A 19,860-nucleotide genomic window follows, 5' to 3' on the forward strand; every position below is an offset into this window, starting at 1 on the left:
TAGAAAAGCTAAAAGGTCTAAAAATTGATAAATCTCCTGGCCCCAATGGGCTACATCCTAAAGTTCTGAGGGAGGTGGCTGAGGAAATAGCGGAGGCGTTGGTTGTGATCTTTCAAAAGTCACTGGAGTCTGGGAAAGTCCCAGATGATTGGAAATTTGCTGTTATAACTCCCTTGTTTAAGAAAGGATCAAGACAAAAGATGGAAAATTATAGGCCGATTAGCCTAACCTTGGTAGTTGGTAAAATTCTAGAATCCATTGTCAAGGATGAGATTTCTAAATTCCTGGAAGTGCAGGGTCAGATTAAAACAAGTCAGCATGGGTTTAGTGAGGGGAGGTCGTGCCAGACAAACCTGTTAGAATTCTTTGAAGAGGTAACAAGTATGTTAGAGCAGGGAAACCCAGTAGATGTTATCTATCCAGACTTCCAAAAGGCCTTTGATACAGTGCCTCACGGGAGGCTGCTGAGCAAGGTGAGGGCCCATGGTGTTTGAGGTGAGCTACTGGCTTGGATTGAGGATTGGCTGTCTGACAGAAGGCAGAGAGTTGGGATAAAAGGCTCTTTTTCGGAATGGCAACCGGTGACGAGTGGTGTCCTGCAGGGTTCAGTTTTGGGGCCACAGCTGTTCACCTTATATATTAATGATCTGGATGAAGGGACTGGGGGCATTCTGGCAAAGTTTGCTGATGATATGAAGATAGGTGGACAGGCAGGTCGTACTGAGGAGGTGGGGAAGCTGCAGAAAGATTTAGACAGTTTTGGAGAGCGGTCCAGGAAATGGCTGATGAAATTCAATGTGCGTAAATGTGAGGTTTTGCACTTTGGAAAAAAGAATACAGGCATGGACTATTTTCTAAATGGTGAGAAAATTCGCAAATCAGAAGTGCAAAGGGATCTGGGAGTATTGGTCCAGAATTCTCTGAAGGTTAACTTGCAGGTAGAGTCCGTAATTAAGAAAGTGAATGTAATGTCGTTTATCTCAAGAGGGTTGGAATATAAAAGCAGTGATGTGCTTCTGAGGCTTTATAATGCTCTAGTTAGACCCCATTTAGAATACTGTGTCCAGTTTTGGACCCCACTCCTCAGGAAGGACGTACTACCCCTGGAGCGTGTCCAGCGGAGATTCACACGGATGATCCCTGGAATGGTAGGTTTGGTGTATGATGAACGGCTAAGGATCCTGGGATTGTACTCATTAGAGTTTAGAAGGTTGAGGGGAGATCTAATAGAAACTTACAAGATAATGTATGGTTTAGAAGGGGTGGACGCTAGGAAGTTGTTTCCGTTAGGCGGGGAGACTAGGACCCGTGGGCACAGCCTTAAAATTAGAGGGGGTAAATTTAAAATTGAAATGAGACGACATTTCTTCAGCCAGAGAGTAGTGGGCTTGTGGAATTCATTGCCGCAGAGTGCAGTGGAGGCCGTGATGTTGGATGCTTCAAGGCAGAGATCGACAAATTCTTGATCTCAAAAGGAATCAAGGGCTACAGGGAGAGTGCAGGGAAGTGGTGTTGAAATGCCCATCGGCCATGATTTAAATGGCGGAGTGGACACGATGGGCCGAATGGCCGTACTTCCACTCCTATGTCTTATGGTCTTATGGTCTTAAGTGAATTCCTTTAATCACTTTATCGGACTACATTCAATGCATTACTTTCATTTCCTGCTTCATTATAGAGAGACATTGTGTGTCTCAATAGATTGCTTCCAAAAATTTAAACAATCAACCTGAGCATAACTTGAACATTCAACTTGATTAGTAACAATATTTACATATTCCTATCCTTTCTATTAATTTAATATTCATATACGATGACATGAAAGATTTGCTCACCTAACTGAACATAGTTTATTAAGTAACATATTCTCCTATGCATAGAAGACATTTTCTGTCACAAGTAGAATACCATTTAACATCAGGTCATCTCATGTTCCTCTTCTGAAATGTTAATGTTGGAGTTGGATTTAGTGCTTACAAATGATGTTTCTGGTTTTTTTGAAGAATTACATGTTTTAAGTGGTAATTTGTGGACTGTGTCTAGTGATAATTGATCCTTTTGTGTTGGTGTCAGAGGGGATTGTTTGCTTCCCAGCATGACCACATGTCTTGCAGGCACTTGATCTCTTGCTTTAGCAGTATAGGTCTAAATTTTATGTTTCACTCTGCCTTTACTTTCATTTAATTCCTTTTATCTTTGTCAAACTTGCATACAAGTTGATTATTAGCTCCATCAGAAGCTCAGAAGGGCAAAAGTATAGGATATGTAAAGATAATTATAGCAACAGACTTTCCATCAGATAAGGGCTGAGTCACTGTGTAATTGCCAACGGCTAATAGCTTTGTCTTTCTTGAGTGCTCTTTTGCATAGGTTACTAAAAAGAAACCTTTTGTTTATTAACCTTCTGATTTTCCACTTGACTTGTTGAATGTCATTAAAGTCCCATTCGATAGCTAGTTATATCAATTACATGTAATATTGATCAATTGTCTTTTTTTACTTGGTGCATAGAAAACAGTTAGTTAATATATTGGTGATAATGGGAACTGCAGATGCTGGAGAATCCAAGATAACAAAGTGTGTAGCTGGATGAACACAGCAGGCCAAGCAGCGTCTCAGGAGCACAAAAGCTGACGTTTCGTGCCTAGACCCTTCATCAGAGCTTTGTTATCGTGGTTCATATATTGTATTTTTCATACTGTGAAATATATTTAGAAAAGTTGTGGTCTTTCTGTGCAGGTGTAAGTGTCTCTCATATATCTTCTAGTTTACCACCTCCATAGTGAGAGGCAGTACCTTTAATTCTTTTGTCATCTGTGATTGCGAAACATGCCATCACGTCTTCAAAATGTCACCATCACTTTTGCTAACATGCAAACTGATGGCTGTAAATGTACATCAAATGTTTGGGTATAGACACCATCATTATGATTGGCAGTGCAATGATAATGCATGATCAGGGATATTGCATCATGTCTCATTCAAAAAGAAGACTTCTGCAATGAGCCAAGATTTTTCTTGTTTGATTGGATGGTTAGTTTGTCTGTGATTTCATTGTGTAGGTTTTTCTGTTGCTGCTGCTGAGCTGAAATGCCTCCTGTGGAGCCTTAAAGTGTTCCACAATCTCTGACTTAGAATGTTTGTTGCATGCAGGAAGTAGACAAACCACTTCGGAAAGTTTCATATCTGAAAGTTATGTTTTCTGTTTCTCGTCATCATCGTTGTCACTGGGGTGTCATTGGAAATAAACATTAATATTCAGTGTGTTATAGTGAAATTCATGTAAACAATGATGTGACTGATGACATGACTCTGACAACAGTAAGAGAGAAAACATCCATCTAGAATGATCATGTGCAGAGAGAGGTTATAGACACAACAATGAGAGAGCTATATATGATCATGTCCCAGAGTCATATCCCAATTATACTAGACCAGTATAAGACCAGTGTATTTGCTTCTGGCGCAAGTAGCACTGGTCACCACATCAGTAGCACTGGTTATGGTGCGAGTCTGCAGCAGAAAATGTTTTATGTCTTCTGTATTGTCATTCCTGCCCTGACACATTTTTCATGTATCCCCAGGGTGTTATGTAAAGTCTGCATGGGTGAGTGTGTGGCAGAGGATGTAACTGGCAATATTGATTGCGCCACTTATTTCAGAATCAACAAAGATTTTGTCCTTTACTGGTAATACATTATTATCAGACATTACCGAAGGAAAGTTTGTAGCATAAAAAGACAATTAATGTCATAAATAAGGAAAAGAACAGCTGCTACTTCCACCCCAACTCACCGATACATCTCTGGACATGGCTTGAAGCTCGGGTTTCTCTTTTCTGGTTCGAGTCCATTGTTTTCTCAGAAATATGACTGTGGGCCAGGCTTGCTGCTTGCAGACACCTTCGTCTGGAGGGGTCCAAACCCCTGGAGTGTAGGTGGCTGCCAAAGCAACCTCCAGGGAGAAATAATTAATGAATGAGAGCATGACAAAGTTACAAGGTGGATATAACATTCAGAGCTGAGATATTGGTCAAAGTTTCTATAAAAAATACCAAAGGCTGCTGTGTGCATCATCAGAAATCATTATTTGTGATGACCTCACTTTTGACAACCCTCAGCTTAACGAAAGCACAGGTTTTGGTTTGAGAGGATTTGCCATGCTGGTAAAGCAGGTGCAAGGGTTTCCATGGATGGGCCTGTACTGCAGTGTCTTAGAGCTTTGCAAGCATTGAGTTGTCTTTGAAACAAGAATAGATTCCAATTGCTGTTCTGTTATATTCACAACACCCTGAAATTGCACCTATTGTGGAAAGAGACATCTGTTTTTGGACACGTCATCTGGAGATTACGTAGACTGAATTTGTATAGTGAGGTGTAATTGTCTCCAAGGATGGCAGCCCAAAAATTACCTCAGCCTTTTGATAACATGGAAGGCTCATAGTGGGGCCAGTTGCTGGAACTCTGGAAGCAGAGTTATAGCACTATGAAATGATTTCAGGAACACAAAGGAGTAGGGCAGAGTTATAGCACTATGAAACGATTTCAGGAACACAAAGGCCATTAAAATCATACATTTTTATGTACTGTAGGTCCAATAACTGATGTTCTAGTAGGTCAAAGCATATTAGAAAGTGCTACAGAGTGTGACATTGATTAAATTATTCAAAACAGACTTTATCCCTCAAGAAATTGATTGAAGAGATGAGAATAAATCAGTGATTTGAGGTTCACACGGAAGAGGTATTAGAAATCCTACAGATAGGGTGGATAGGGAGAGCCTTTTTCCTAGGATGGTGACGGCGAGCACGAGGGGACATAGCTTTAAATTGAGGGGTGAAAGATATAGGACAGATGTCAGAGGTGGTTTCTTTACTCAGAGAGTAGTAAGGGAATAGAACACTTTGCCTGCAACGGTAGTAGTTTCGCCAACTTTAGGTACATTTAAGTCGTCATTGGATAAGCATATGGACGTACATGGAATAGTGTAGGTTAGATGGGCTTGAGATCGGTATGACAGGTTGGCACAACATCGAGGGCCGAAGGGCCTGTATTGTGCTGTAATGTTCTAATGTTCTATTTCGGGAATAGAAGCATTTTAATGGCTTTGTATTATCTAGAGAAATATTACGGCTACACAACTTCGAAGGATGAATTAATTATAGATTGTATGAAGTGTGAGATGCTACCAGACTTTCTAAGGATAATATACTGTTGGAACACACAATATAATTCAATTCACAGGCAGAAATCGCAGCCCATTGTTGGTCAGTATTGTGAAGAAACATCAGGTATTCTTCTGATACAGTCACGTAGATAGGACCCACGATAGCATTGTCATTCTCCAAAAAGCATCGTAACTCATTAAAAATGTCAAAAGAGTGGGAATCAATATAACTGATCATACTAGAATTCTTACAAAGAGTCACTTTGTAGGTTCGTTTTCGGAGACCCTGATGGACTTGCTGCAATAGCAAGACACTGACCTGTTTAGAAAAACACAAATCCTTTATTACGAAGCAAGTACAAGCTGTGGAGGATCACTGTACTCAACCCGGCACAGAGTGCAGAGTCTCTTCAGCAATTCTCTCCGAGCAGCGGACAGTCCCCGCTTTTTATACCTTATCAAGTGCATAATACATAAAGCAATTTTACATCTCACAATGGCATAATACATAAAACAATCACTATAACAGACAATGACATGATACAAAACAATTACTACATCAAAAACATAAAGAGAGCAGGATGTGGTATCGATTGTTCGCGAAGTGACTGCTAACGACAGGAGGCGATTTCAAGTTGTCGAAGTGGCAAAATGTAATTTCAAGCCGCCGAAGTGTCTGGCTTGAACAAAAGTCAGTGCCCTGGCCCCTTTGTCAGAAACAGAAGTTACATACTTCAGAAGTCTCACACCTTTACAAATGCTCCTCACTTAACTTGATTTGAGACAGCTTCCACATTCCCCCATGCAGGAAGATAAAGATTTGCACAGTTTATCTCTAATTCTATTCAGGCAGGAAGCTTAAGGCAGTGTCTGCATACCTATGTGTAGGAAGATAAAGGATATTGCTTTCTTCCCACAGATGCTGCCAGACCTGCTGAGTTTCTCTAGCAATTTCTGTTTTATTACTGACAATATTAAGTTGCACAAGCTCCATACAGAAGGAAGAAATGTCCATGAAACATGATATATACCCAGGAGTCAGGATTCCTCATCATTGAGCAGACTGAATGTATTTGTCAAGGTCGTTTAAAGATATTGGCTCAGTAATTCAGAATGAAGTCAAGAACATGCAGAATTGTGAGTGCAGCCAATGTTCGGTAGGGGGAGTTCAATGATATAAGCGTGACCAGTTGGAAAAGTTCATAAAATATTGAAGGCTAACAGAATCTTCATCACCTCAAAAACAAAGAAAAGGTACTAGAAAAGAAAAATTACCAGAGATTTGTAAATAATGTAACTTGGAGAAGGTTTGTGAAGTTAATGAGAGCAAACAGTAGGTGAAGACAACTTTTCTCAGGGAATTGAAACAAAACCAAAACAGATTCTTGAACTTGAAGCTAAAAGGATTTGAAACAGAATTGTAAATATGACACAAACACAGTTGTTTCAATATTGGCTGACACCTTGCCATGATTAAAGTCTATGAGAGTCAGATATTCAGATACATTAGCAAATTACCACAAGGCTTAGTCAGAGGATGAAATGTCCATGAAACATGATATATACCCAGGAATCAGGATTCCTCATCATTGAGCAGACTGAATGTGTTTGTCAAGGTATTTTAAAGTTATTGGTTCAGTAATTCAGAATGAAGACAAGAACATTTCAGAAAGAATCTCCAAAGCTAATTGAAGATTTAGGAAAAATCAAAGGAGGAGTATAATACTATTCATCAAGAAAATTCTAAATCCCTTTGGTTGTGCACTCCCAGGAAAAGTAAAATCTCAGTTAGACTGCATGATTAAAAGCAAGAGCATATCGTGAGTGACAATCAACACAGAAGTACTATGGGTTATTAACTGGTCCTTAGACAAATAGACGTTGAGAATTATTTGCAGATCTCACTCACTTAAACAAAGCAATAAAGAGGAAAATCCATCCTACTTTGGCAACAATAATTTGGTGAAACTGGCAACAAGCCAGTTTTTCACAAAACTGACACCAACAGGGGTTTCTGGTAGATATTGGCAAATCAGAGGTTAGGAATCCTTGAGTGAGTTACTCCTGTCATGACACCCTAAAGCATGTTCATTAACCACAAGGCCTAGGTCAAGAGTCTGATGTGTAATACCTTTTTGGATACAGCTCCAACAACAGTCAAAAAGCTTGACACCATCAGGACAAAGTAGTCCACTTGGTAAGCTCAAGATCCACTCCCTCCATCATCAACATTGTATCAGCAGTGTGTGCCATCTGCAAAATAAACTTCAAATATTCACCAAGGTTCCTTTAGACTGCACCTACCAAATCTATGGCCACTACAGTACAGAAGGACAAAGGCAACATTAGAGTCCAGAATGATGCACTATCGTAGCCATTGAAGCATCATGCAATAGAATCAGTCCTTATTCAAATGCAAACTGACTGAGACCGAACTGTAGATGTAGCCATTAAGAAGGAAATTGTTACATGGCAGTGTGGAAGATTCACATATTAACCTGTTAAGAAAGATCATAGCTTTTGCTAATGTTATTGGAACTGAAAGAAGTCTCAAAAATGCCTTTATGCATACATAGATTCAAGCTTGGACTGACGCAATGTGACTGTGCAACAGCCTGTGTTCTAGGTAAGGTATAAGTAATGACAGATACAGTCTCAAAGTCAGCAGTGGATCAAGCAGGAAAAGTGTACTTTATTCTTGTTGAAGTAGAGTCTTACTCTACACAATAATTAATGTTTTACCACTAATTGAGAGCAAACACAGACAAATTTATACAGCTCAAATATCTAACGAAGAGTGCACAAATGCCAGACAAACCTGTCTATAAGGGTGGTCAAAATAGCAGGTGCAAAAGATCAGGTGCTGACCAGGTACCATGAGCAAAAACAATACTTGATAATAGATGAAGATATATTGATGTAAATCAATAGAATGGTTATGTTAAAGTCAATACAAGTAAATCCTACAGAAGCCCCAGAAGGAAGATATAGGTATAATGAAGTGCAGAATGGAAAGCATCATTGGTTTGGTGGCCAGGCATTGCAAAGGGTATTCCGGATCACATTTTGTAATGCTAGATGAGTGCCATACACAGCCAAGGGTTGAGCATATTATTTCATCAAGATTTCTGGAAAGATCATGGGAAAGGCTTTTTGCTTTGAGAGGGATGAGTTATTTAGTCCCAGTTGACTGTGCTTCAAGATGGTTTAAAGTTGCAACACTTTATTCATACGGGACTGACTCATTATGTATTGAAAGGGACCTTTATGATATGTGGTTTCCTGAAAAAAATTGTATCAAACAGTGGACCTCCCTTTGTGAAAAGGGATTTCAGGATTTCACCAGGGAGGCCAGCATCAATCAGATGACAAGTTCCCACTCTATCCTCAGTCAAATGGAAAAGTAGAGAGAACAGTCAATCCTGGTGAATTCACTGATACTTAGCAATCCAGACTGGGAATTAACTCTACTCCATTTACAGAGCACCACCAGAAATATAGATATTTGCTACTGGAATTATTAATAGGAAGGAGGTTAAAAAACTGGTGTACCAGTTTTAGAAAACAAAGCCAAAGCCAAATCGAGCCAAACGTAGCCTCTGAAAACAACAAGAAGGTAAAACAGCAAGAGAAAAGCCTCAGCAAAATGCAGAGGTGCTACATTTCCATACACAGCCAAAAATTGCTGACCTTTAAACCAGTGATTGTAAGTCTGGTGAAGAAACAGGAAGTCAAAGACTATGCTCATTAGAAAAACTGATCAAATGAGACTTTATATTGTCAGAATGTCGAAAGGGATGCTCGGTAGGAACAAGACAATATTGATTTTGCTGAAACTAAGATGTGAGATAGAGTATGATTATCATAAGAAGTGGACAGTCTTGCCTTTATGCCATCACATCGTGTACACAGTGGTATAGCACCATCACCTTAGTGCTGAACTGAAGAAAATTGGATGGGGGCATTTAGTTCAATTTCCCTGAAATTATTCAGACCTTGAGACAGTAAGGGGAGATGGTGATCATGTTGAAAACAGCAATAATGGTAATAAGAATGCTGGTGATTACAAAGACAAATTAAATAGCAGCAAACTATGAGAATAATGTAGGCCAAGTAGAAAAAAATCTGTGGGGATGGGGTGGTGAAATGTGGTATAATGAGATTGGCATAAATCATGATTAAATTAACTGATGACGTGACTCTGACAGAAAGACCCCAGTCTAGAATGAATATGTGAAGTGAGATGTCTCAGAGGCGAGTGTTGCAGTATGTTAGGATTGAAGAGTCTTCTGTAGTGACATGGAGCAAGCAAGTTCAAGACAGTGCATGTGCAGTCATCCACAATCTGAGATTCTCGAGATCAGTATCTTCATATACCAATAGCATGTGTGTGACATGAAACGTGAATTCCTTCAATCTATTTTCTAGACTCTATCTGGAATTACATATACTAACTGGACATAATACACCATGCAATTTTCAATACATGACCATCCACCTACACAGTTTCTGTCAAATCAAGTTAAATTTACTCTTTAGTACCTTCTGTTAGAAGACTCATGCACGTGAAGGGCAGGTGAGAGTAAGGTTAGGTTTGGCTATGATCCTTCCATGAAGATGTGCTCACTAACTCTTATTGCTTGGTTTTAAACACTAAGATAGGCAATTAAAGGTAATTAGTGTATTTGGTGGCCTGTCATGGAAATAACCCAAATGCTACTGGGTGGATAAAAAAAATGAAAGCAGAGAAATTCTATGCAGGCAACAGTGGATTTATGTACCCATTTTCACCCCTGCAGATATTGAATTTAAAATCCAGTACCTTAGTGTTGCAAAGTAGTTTTAAACAGAACATTATCATATGTTTTAATTTAGACTGAATCTTTCCATCTTGGAATACATCAGATGATCTTACATTTTGATTTAATGAGGGTTACATATTCTTTAAATTCTTTTGAAGCAGTTTAATTATGAGAAAACATTTACACTGTTACTTCAAACAGAAGCCTTCCCAAACATTTGGATTTGAAGCAAAGCTGAGAACATCAGTCACTCTTTCACATATCATACTTTACCATTTTCCTCTCTTTAACTATACAGAACCTCCACCAACAATTCAAGTACCCAACAATGTCACAGTTATTCCTGGTGAGAGAGCCATATTGACCTGCTTGACACTGAGTACAGTCCGCTACAATCTCACTTGGCAGAAAAATGGTGCTGATCGAAGATTGGCAGAAAAACACAGGGCCCAAGTAATGAGAAACCTATCTCTGGAGATCAAGAATGTACGACCAAGTGATGCTGGGCAATACAACTGCATTGCTGCAAATGAAGGAGGTGCTACATTTGCTTCAGTTTTCCTAATAGTGCAAGGTAAGCTGTACAGTTGATTGCAAATTATAGATCTTCTGCCTTAAGTTTGAATTATGGGACTATTGACTCTTTGAAAAATAATCAGCCATTAAAATTCATTTCCGGTGTTTTAGTGTAGAGTAAAATTTACAATTTAAAGCACATGTTTCAATTCACCAAACTTTGGCTGAGTTGCTAAATAATGAACAATGTGTAAAGATGTAATCAGGTGTGTAAAGCTGTGCAAACTGCTTATCCTGTAACATTGCAATACACTGTTAAATCAAAAATTCAAATCAAAATTGGATGTTGGACCCATTGTGACTGTACCAATTGGAACTATCCACTTAGTTCACTCTGAATAGAATGGGGGAAAAGGATATTTACCTCCAATTTTGACTCATTATGCCTTAGCACAATTTGCTTTCAGCAAAGTGGTTCATTTAATTAAACCAAAATGCTTTTCAATCTTAACATGTCAGGTAAGCTTTTCCAACCATATGCCATGTCTGATTGCAGGCAGTGTTGAAGGAGCAAGCTGGATTTTATAAGCCCCACCTTTAGTTGTCCACTAGCAGGAGAGCTGAAAAGCCAGCAAATGAGCCAGGATAGCTCAACAACAGTAATGATTAGTAATGAGTGAGTGCATCATGAGTGTTGAACAGCGATATTTCTAGATTAATAAACTGCTTCTTTGCCCTGTTCTGTACCATTGATTTTTTTTCTTAACCTTTTGCTTGGTCATTAAATGATTGTGCAAGATTGGGCACTTTTTGATTTTGTTGTCAAAAGTAAATATGTGTTACCCTTTAGAACAAAACCTCTGTCAGATTTTCTGATGTGTTCAGATAAATAAGACGAGCTATTTTGAAAACAAATGTACACCATTCTAATGTTGATGAAACCAATGAGATGAGTGAGGGATTATCAATTCACTAGGAAGTGCAGTGTCGTACAAGATAGAGGAAAATGAGCTGAAGTAACTCCTGATCATGTTTCTTTACCCATTCTTTTGGTCAACTAAAATAAATGTTTTTACAGGACACACAGGTGGTTTCAGTGTGAACAACTGAAGACCACCTTGCTGCTTTTAGTTTGGATTGACATCATAAAAATGTGAAAACACTTCTTTTGTTACATGTGAGATTGAGACCTCTTTATACAGTAAACCTTTGTTGTCTTGGATACCAGATTACCCTGTTTTTGCAAACAGCTGTCAGGATGGCCTAAAGACAGTTAATTGCTACCTACTACAGGTTCAATCACAGTCATTAAATCTTCTTTGATGTGAGATCATTAAACAGGAAACAGAAAAGTACTTACATTTGGGAGGTCATTTTAGAGTAAGAGTTAAATAGATATAGTTTAATATTTTCACAAGGTTACAAAGGAAAGAAAGAGCTTTTATTCTGAAAAAATAAGATGATACATGTATGAAGAGAAAATGCATGATAACTTTATGTTTATTTTTAAGATAGCATCAGTTTTGACATCAGTACGTATATTTTAAAGAAAATTACTTTTTAATCCTTTCCATTTCACCAATTAGAAACACAGGGCTGTACGTTAATTTCTAAAATTCTGTAGTCCAGCTGGCTTGTCCTTCTGCCAACTATTTAAATGCAGATTCAATCTCCTAAGCATTTATCAGTTTTTAATTTCCCAATTTTTCTCTCTTTGAGTTTAAGTTTTAGTAAACACATCCATCTGCAAGTGAGGAATGAAGTGATGAGTCTGCAGATATCTTTGTGACATGATATGATGTATTTCCTCACCTCTGCTCCACTCACATCCCCACTCAAGAGAAACATAGAGACAGAAAAGGAACAGTAATGTGGAAAGGCAGTGTTGGACTTTGCAATTTTCATCTCTCGTGAAAAGTTCCAAATGAAGCAAAGAAAAGATAATTTTTATTCAATCCTTAATATTAGGACTTGTTCTCTTTGCTCCTCTAAGAAATAGGGACAAAAGTGGACCATGCTGTCCATTAGGCCTGCATGCAAAGGTAGAATATTCGTTCCAACCAGTGTAATGATCTCAGCTGATATTATTACCAGATAAGTCAGATCACAGGCAGAAATCTGCCTTGACTGATTACATGTAGTCTTGGTTCGAACAATAAAGTAGAAGTTAATTACACAAAGGAAATGAAGATAAAATAGAAGAAACCATCTATTTACATGTAACACAAATTTAAATGTTTTGAAACGTATGCTTAAATGTAATCCTAATAAACACTCCTTCACATTACTAACACCAGAGATAATTTCCTTTTTATTCACATCCATTGGGCTTAATTTAATTTATGATTCAATTCCCCATCTTAGACTCTGACAGGTTCTTCTTGGACTTTCATTAGCCTATAAATCATAAGACCTAGGAGCAGAATTAGGCATTCAGCCCGTTACATCCACTCCACTGTTCAATGAGATCATTGCTGATCAGATAATCTTCAACTCCACTTCCCTGCTTTATCCCTATAACCCTTGATTCTCATAATGATTAGAAATCTGCCTATTGCATGCTTTACAACCAGAGTTGACAGCCCTCTGAAGTAATTCTACAGATTCATTGCCCTCTGAGAGAAAGTTTCTTCTTCATCACTGTCTCAAATGGGTAACTACTTAACTGAGATTGTGCCTCTGATCCTAGACTCTCCTACAAGGAGGAACAACCTCTCTGCATCTCCTCAGTCAAGCCCCTCTAAGAGTAACTTATATTTCAATAAAGTCTCCTCACATTCTTCTAAACTTCAATGAAGATGAGCCAAACTTACTCAACTTCTCCTCATGAGGAGATATCTCCAAATGCAGGATTAACCCAATTAATGTTTTTCTGGAGTCCCTCTAATGCCACTGTACTTTTCCTTGACATAAGGGAACCAAAACCAAGCTTGGGTTTTCTTAATTCTAGTTACCCCTTTAGGGTTTTATTAAAACACTCTGGTGTGGAACTTCTAAATTAAATTCTTTACACTGATGTAACTTTTTCCTTAACAGCCTTAAACTACTTCCCTTTCTCATGAACACGTGTTCTACACATAGACCAGCCTATCAAACTTTGTTTAGCCATCAGACTTTAGACCAAAATTCATGCTTCAGACATGGGTTATTGTGTGTTTCTTGTTCTAATAGCTAGACTAATAGACTATTTATTTTATCACTGGACTTCTCAATTTTTCATTAATGAACTTGACTTGCAAATTCCTTCCTACTTCCAAGCAACTTCATAAAAGTCCTCCTTTTTGACCCTCCCTTCAATTTACCCATATTGTGCCTTTTTCGTGGATGCTTACATTTTCCATTTTATGTGTTCTATGATATTTTGTTGCATGAGGAGTTCTGAATTGAAGAAAGTCGTTCTATTGGTCTTAAATAATTTGTACAACTTCATTATTCACTGTCACTGAACTTAAAATTGTGCAGTCCAATTATGTTAGCTTTTCATCCACTTTTAAAGCTCTCCAGAACTTTAGTGTTATCATCTTTATTTTAGTTTTCCCTGAGACTGTTAGAATCACAGTCATTTACATGGCCTTCTTTGCCTTTCAGTATGATCATGGCTGACCATCCAACTCAGCACCTTGTTCCCACTTTCTCCCCACATCATTTTATCCCTTTAGCCCTAGGAACTGTATCTAATTCCTCTTGAAAACATTCAATGTTTACGCCTCAATCACAGTTAGTGGCAGAGAATTCCACAGGCTCACCACTGTCTGGGTGAAGAATTTCTCCTCATCTCAGTGCTGAATGGCCTACTTGGACTTGAATAAAGGAGTAAGATTAGACCACTTGGCCCATTGAGCTTCTCCATGATTCAGTTTGGGCATCGCTGATCTGATTCTGGCATTAACCTAGTTTTACTGTCTGATCTCTTCACCTCTTGACTCCCTTGTAAATCAAAACTCTGTCTTCGTGATCCTTGAAGATATTCATTTGCCCAATCTCCATCTACGTTTGGGGCAGAGAATTCTGATGACTAACGATTGAGAAAAGAAATTCTTTCTCATCTCTGTATTAATAGGGGGACCCCTTTTTTTGAAATATGTCCCCCAATTTTAGATAATACAAGAGGGGAATACTTCGTCTCATAATCTGACCTGCCATGCTTGCTCATTATCTTGGTACATTTCACAAAGATCACAATTCATTATTCTAAAGTCCAGAGTTTGCAGACCCACTTTGCTCAACTTTTTTAAGAGAAACAACCACTATATCACATGAATAATGCAAGTCTCTATGTTCTTAAGTAAGGAGATCAAAGCTGTCTAAAGTACGAGGCAGACTTCCCTATCTTTATACTTGATCCCATTGCAATAAAGGCCAACATTCCACTTACCGTGCTAATAATTTATTGTACCTGCAGACTTTTCGTGAGTCGTGTAGAAGGGCACACAGATTTTTCTACTGCATCATTCTGCAGTCTGTCTCCATTTAAATAATAAACTGCTTTTCCATTGTATCTGTCAAAGTGAAACGCCCCTTATTTTTCCACATTTTCTCTGCTAATATTTTCCCCACTTATTTTAAACTACCCGTATCACTTTTGTAGCCTCTTTGTACCATCATAATTTTTTTTCCTACTTACATTGTAGTCAGATTTGCTGATGATGAAAATGGTATCAGTTCACTCATTCAAGACCGGAATGCCGCACTCGTGACAATCAATAGTTACAATGTCCCAACCTGACAATGATATATTTTAAGATAATAAAATGTGAGGCTGGATGAACACAGCAGGCCCAGGAGCACAAAAGCTGACGTTTCGGGCCTAGACCCTTCATCAGAGAGGGGATGGGGTGAGGGTTCTGGAATAAATAGGGAGTGGGGGAGGCGGACCGAAGATGGAGAGAAAAGAAGATAGGTGGAGAGGAGAGTATAGGTGGGGAGGTAGGGAGGGGATAGGTCAGTCCAGGGAGGATGGACAGGTCAAGGAAGTGGGATGAGGTTAGTAGGTAGGAGATGGAGGTGCGGCTTGGGATGGGAGGAAGGGATGGGTGAGAGGAAGAACAGGTTAGGGAGACAGAGACAGGTTGGACTGGTTTTGGGATGCAGTGGGTGGAGGGGAAGAGCTGGGCTGGTTGTGTGGTGCAGTGGGGGGAGGGGACAAACTGGGCTGGTTTTGGGATGCGGTGGGGGAAAGGGAGATTTTGAAGCTGGTGAAGTCCACATTGATACCATTGGGCTGCAGGGTTCCCAAGTGGAATATGAGTTGCTGTTCCTGCAACCTTCGGGTGGCATCATTGTGGCACTGTAGGAGGCCCATGATGGACATGCCATCTAAAGAATGGGAGGGGGAGTTGAAATGGTTTGCGACTGGGAGGTGCAGTTGCTTATTGCGAACCGAGCGGAGGTGTTCTGCAAAGCGATCCCCAACCCTCCGCTTGGTTTCCCCAATGTAGAGGAAGCCACACCGGGTACAGTGGATGCAGTATACCACATTGGCAGATGTGCAGGTGAACGTCTGCTTAATATGGAAAGTCATCTTGGGGCCTGGGATAGGGGTGAGGGAGGAGGTGTGGGGGCAAGTGTAGCATTTCCTGCGGTTGCAGGGGAAGGTGCCGGGTGTGGTGGGGTTGGAGGGCAGTGTGGAGCGAACAAGGGAGTCACGGAGAGAGTGGTCTCTCCGGAAAGCAGCCTCACATTTTATTATCTTGGATTCTCCAGCATCTGCAGTTCCCATTATCAATGATATATTTTATTTCAGTTCTGTTTCCTTTCTATCTAAGTTGCTATAGATCCAAACCAACCCCCGCCCCAGGCAATCCCTGTGAGTTATTTCCAATGTAACTTTTTATTTGACACCTTATCACATCCTTTTGGGAATTCAAATATTCCACATGTGCTGATATTCTTTTCTCCATCTTGTCAAAGAACTCTAATTAATTTGATAAACACTGTTGCCCTTTCACAAAACTGTTTGGCTTTGCGTCCGTAATGATTTTCTAAATCTCCTGCTAGTTTTTCTTTAATGATGGATTCTAACATTTTCCTAATGGTTGAAGTTAGGCTAATTGGCCTGTAGTTATTCATTCCTTTCTGGTTACATTTGTGGTTCACCAATCCCCTGGGATATTTCCAGAATCTAGGCAATTTTAGGAAACATTCCCTAGTGAAGAAGGCATTATAGAATGATTAATTGCCAAGACACAGTGATTAGTTGTATGCACCAAGATTACACTATGTTTAGGTAATTGAGATTGTTCCTTTTTTATAGATAAATGACAATTTACTGTAAAGACCATATTGTCTTTTTTATTTTTGAATTGTGGACTTGAAAACGGAAGGTAATGTTTTAAACCAAGGAAACCTTGCAAAGTGATGAATGTAGTTCTAGAAATCATCTTTACTAGACCAGATCATGTACAATGAAAGCAAAAGCAGACATCTATGGGATGACTTCTGAACTATGGCAGGAAGCTGCTTGAGAACAACTGATTGGCTTCTGACCAGGATAGCATGGAGCAGAGAACCACCAGCAAAGAGAGAAATTTGAAAAACCTCTTTCCCTGTCCTTCTGTCTTTTGTATGGAAGGATGGGGAGGTCTCGAGTAACAGCAACTTAGCTTCCACTGGCCTTTCACTGCAGATTCCCCAACAAAGGAGGAATAAAATGGGAGGGTTGGGGGGTTGGGGAAGGAGTGCGTATGTGCAGCATGGAGTTTGGCCATACTCCCCTTGAACTGTCCAAAGTGTGCGGCAAATACCGAGGTGAGCTGTTTGAAGGCCTGCTTTGATTCTCTGGCTGTTTTCCCCAGTTACTTTCTTAAACATAAGAGGCCTTCTAGTCGTCACTTGTCACACCTATTCCCCATGCCATACATGCTGACTCATGCTAGCCTACAGCATTGTGGTTGTATCTCTCCCTATGGATTGCATCAGTTCTTCTCGAGAACAATGAGGGACGGGCAGTAAAACATTGACCTAATGTGCAAAACTGACATTCCATGAATGGAGAAAAAAGCGCAAGACATCTCTATCTAGATCCCACTTGCTATTCTGGAAATTCCCAGAATAGTCATGACTCCACAAAAACCTGATTAATGTTTTTATGTTTCCCAAATAATGATTTACCTCCAGATGTACTGTCAAATTTTGGATGGATCCTTTACTAATAACATCAGCATTTGAAACGTTCTTGCAGTTGAAGGCAAGCTGAAAATGTAAATGTGTAAGGTTTGTTGAAGATTTAATTTTAATTTACTAATTTAAATGTGTGCAAGATAATTTGTAACTACAAATATTGGCCATTAAAGATTCCAAGAGTTAGTTGTTTCTGTAATTCTTCTGATATCAATATTCTGACTTGAATTAAAGTTTATCATTTATCATTTAAGTGAAAGATACAAAATGTATGAATACCAGATAATATGCCTGAAAATTATTACTTGACATGTAATAATTGAAATTAATCTAATTGCTCGGTATTGTTAGCCAACTTGAATTACCAGCAAAAACTTGTACTCATTCAAAGCAGGAACCAGACAGGAACATCACAGAGTAAATAATAAATTTAGCATGCTCTGCTGAGTCCCAAGTGGTAATTGTGAAAATAGAACTATTGTTAGACTGAAGGTGATTAATTTGACTGTGGTTTTTGCCCCTGATCCTCAGGATAATGTATGTGCAAATATCTCTCTAGAAGATGAGAAGGAAGACACAAAAAAGAATAAAATTTCTGCCTTTTCACTTCCAGGAGGGCATTCTTGTTTCATTTCATGCTATGCTCAACAACTTTGGCATTTAGCTGACATGTTAGTTGTCTCATATACTTCTACAAAAGGAAACATTCCCCCAAATCCAATATCCCCACTACTCTTCCCAGATGCCACAAGCATTTTGCCCACCTGGAGCCTTAACTTCTTACTTCTGTTCATGTACTTATCCTTTCACATGATGTGTTAAAGATGCCTGTGATGTTGAATGTTTAACTCTTAGGATGCAGTAATTGCTGCTGTGAAAAAGGGTCTGGTTTGAACTTCCCTGCTTATCTTGCAATTCAATGGACCTGTCACATTTAAAGTACACTTTTCAAGATAACAAGTGTGGAGCTGGATGAACACAGCAGGCCAAGCAGCATCTCAGGAGCACAAAAGCTGACGTTTCGGGCCTTGACCCTTCATCAGAGAGATGAAGGGTCCAGGCCCGAAACATCAGCTTTTGTGCTCCTGAGATGCTGCTTGGCCTGCTGTTGTTCATCCTGCTCCACACTTGTTATCTTGGAAAATTCCAATCAGTTTCTGACAATGGACTCAACTGGCTTTTGATTAGCTCAGTTTGTTGTCCTGGGCTGGTAGTCCTGCTGTCAACCTAAAATCTCACCAATGGGGGAAATGTCAAAGGGTCAGATGGAGCCTGACAGCTGGCATGCTGACTGGTACCATTTTCTTTATCACATGCCTCAGAAGCTTTGAATTTCACACTATCAGAAGGACCCATTATGTTGCCTATTTGTTAATTGAATCAACTCACCCACAATATCAATCAGGAATGAGATTCTTATCCACATTGAAATATTTTTTGAGGAGTTGAATTTGTAATCCAATATTTGTAGGATATGAGAGTGTGGTGATTCTGTTCTGGATTCATAATCCAACTGTCTAAACTAATAATCCAGAGAATGTGAACTCAACTAATCGATACAATCACTTTTATTTTAATAGAAAAACTAATGCCTGTGTTTATTTTTGGCTACTTTCCTGAGAATTGATCTATCTTGTTTGAACTATCTACTTCTGCTTGATTTGATCAATCAGTTCTTTTTATTTGACTGGTAATATTGTGCTTTAAAACAGAGCCTCCAAAAGTCACTGTGTACCCCAAGAACCAGACCTTCACTGAAAGAAAAGAGGTGCGAATTAGCTGCTCCGTCACCGGCTACCCCCAGCCACAGGTAGTCTGGACTCACAATGATATGTTCATAATGGGAGCAAGCAGGTATAGACTGTTGTTGCATATTTTATTTTATAATAGTTCAAGATTTTGTTCTGCCTTGAATCAATTTTTGAAATAAACTATGAGCCAGCTCAGGTGGTTCAGCCGGTAAGTGTGCTGCTCATCCAGATCTCATTGTCATGATTGCATCAAATGTGTCTGCAGAGTGGTCTATGAGCTGCAAATTTATACAAGTCATATTTTAGTTTGTTTTCAATTCAAAAATATCCAGCAGCAAAGCTTTTAGTCTGATTATTTAAAAATAATTATATTTATATTTAAATCTAAAGATTATTTAAGATTGTGAAACTACTGTTGGAAAGTGTTCGAGTAATTGATTTTTGTTAAAAGTTATCAATACAGAAACAATGATTAAAAGTGGGTATATTTAAAATATACTTATAAA

At 39.0% G+C, this 19,860-nt stretch overlaps 1 protein-coding gene across 5 annotated transcripts in view; it reads left to right on the forward strand.

The window, feature by feature from the left end:
• Positions 1-19,860, forward strand: part of hmcn1 (hemicentin 1) — a 545,704-nt gene that overhangs the window by 172,238 nt on the left and 353,606 nt on the right. For all 5 annotated transcript variants that reach the window (XM_059647829.1, XM_059647834.1, XM_059647832.1 and 2 more), the window contains 2 exons: positions 10,267-10,542; positions 19,316-19,457. In XM_059647829.1, the coding sequence (XP_059503812.1) occupies positions 10,267-10,542; positions 19,316-19,457 (418 nt within the window). The remainder of the gene's footprint in view (positions 1-10,266; positions 10,543-19,315; positions 19,458-19,860) is intronic.

Source organism: Stegostoma tigrinum, chromosome 8 (assembly GCF_030684315.1).
Source record: "Stegostoma tigrinum isolate sSteTig4 chromosome 8, sSteTig4.hap1, whole genome shotgun sequence".
NCBI classification, from domain to species: Eukaryota; Metazoa; Chordata; class Chondrichthyes; order Orectolobiformes; family Stegostomatidae; genus Stegostoma; species Stegostoma tigrinum.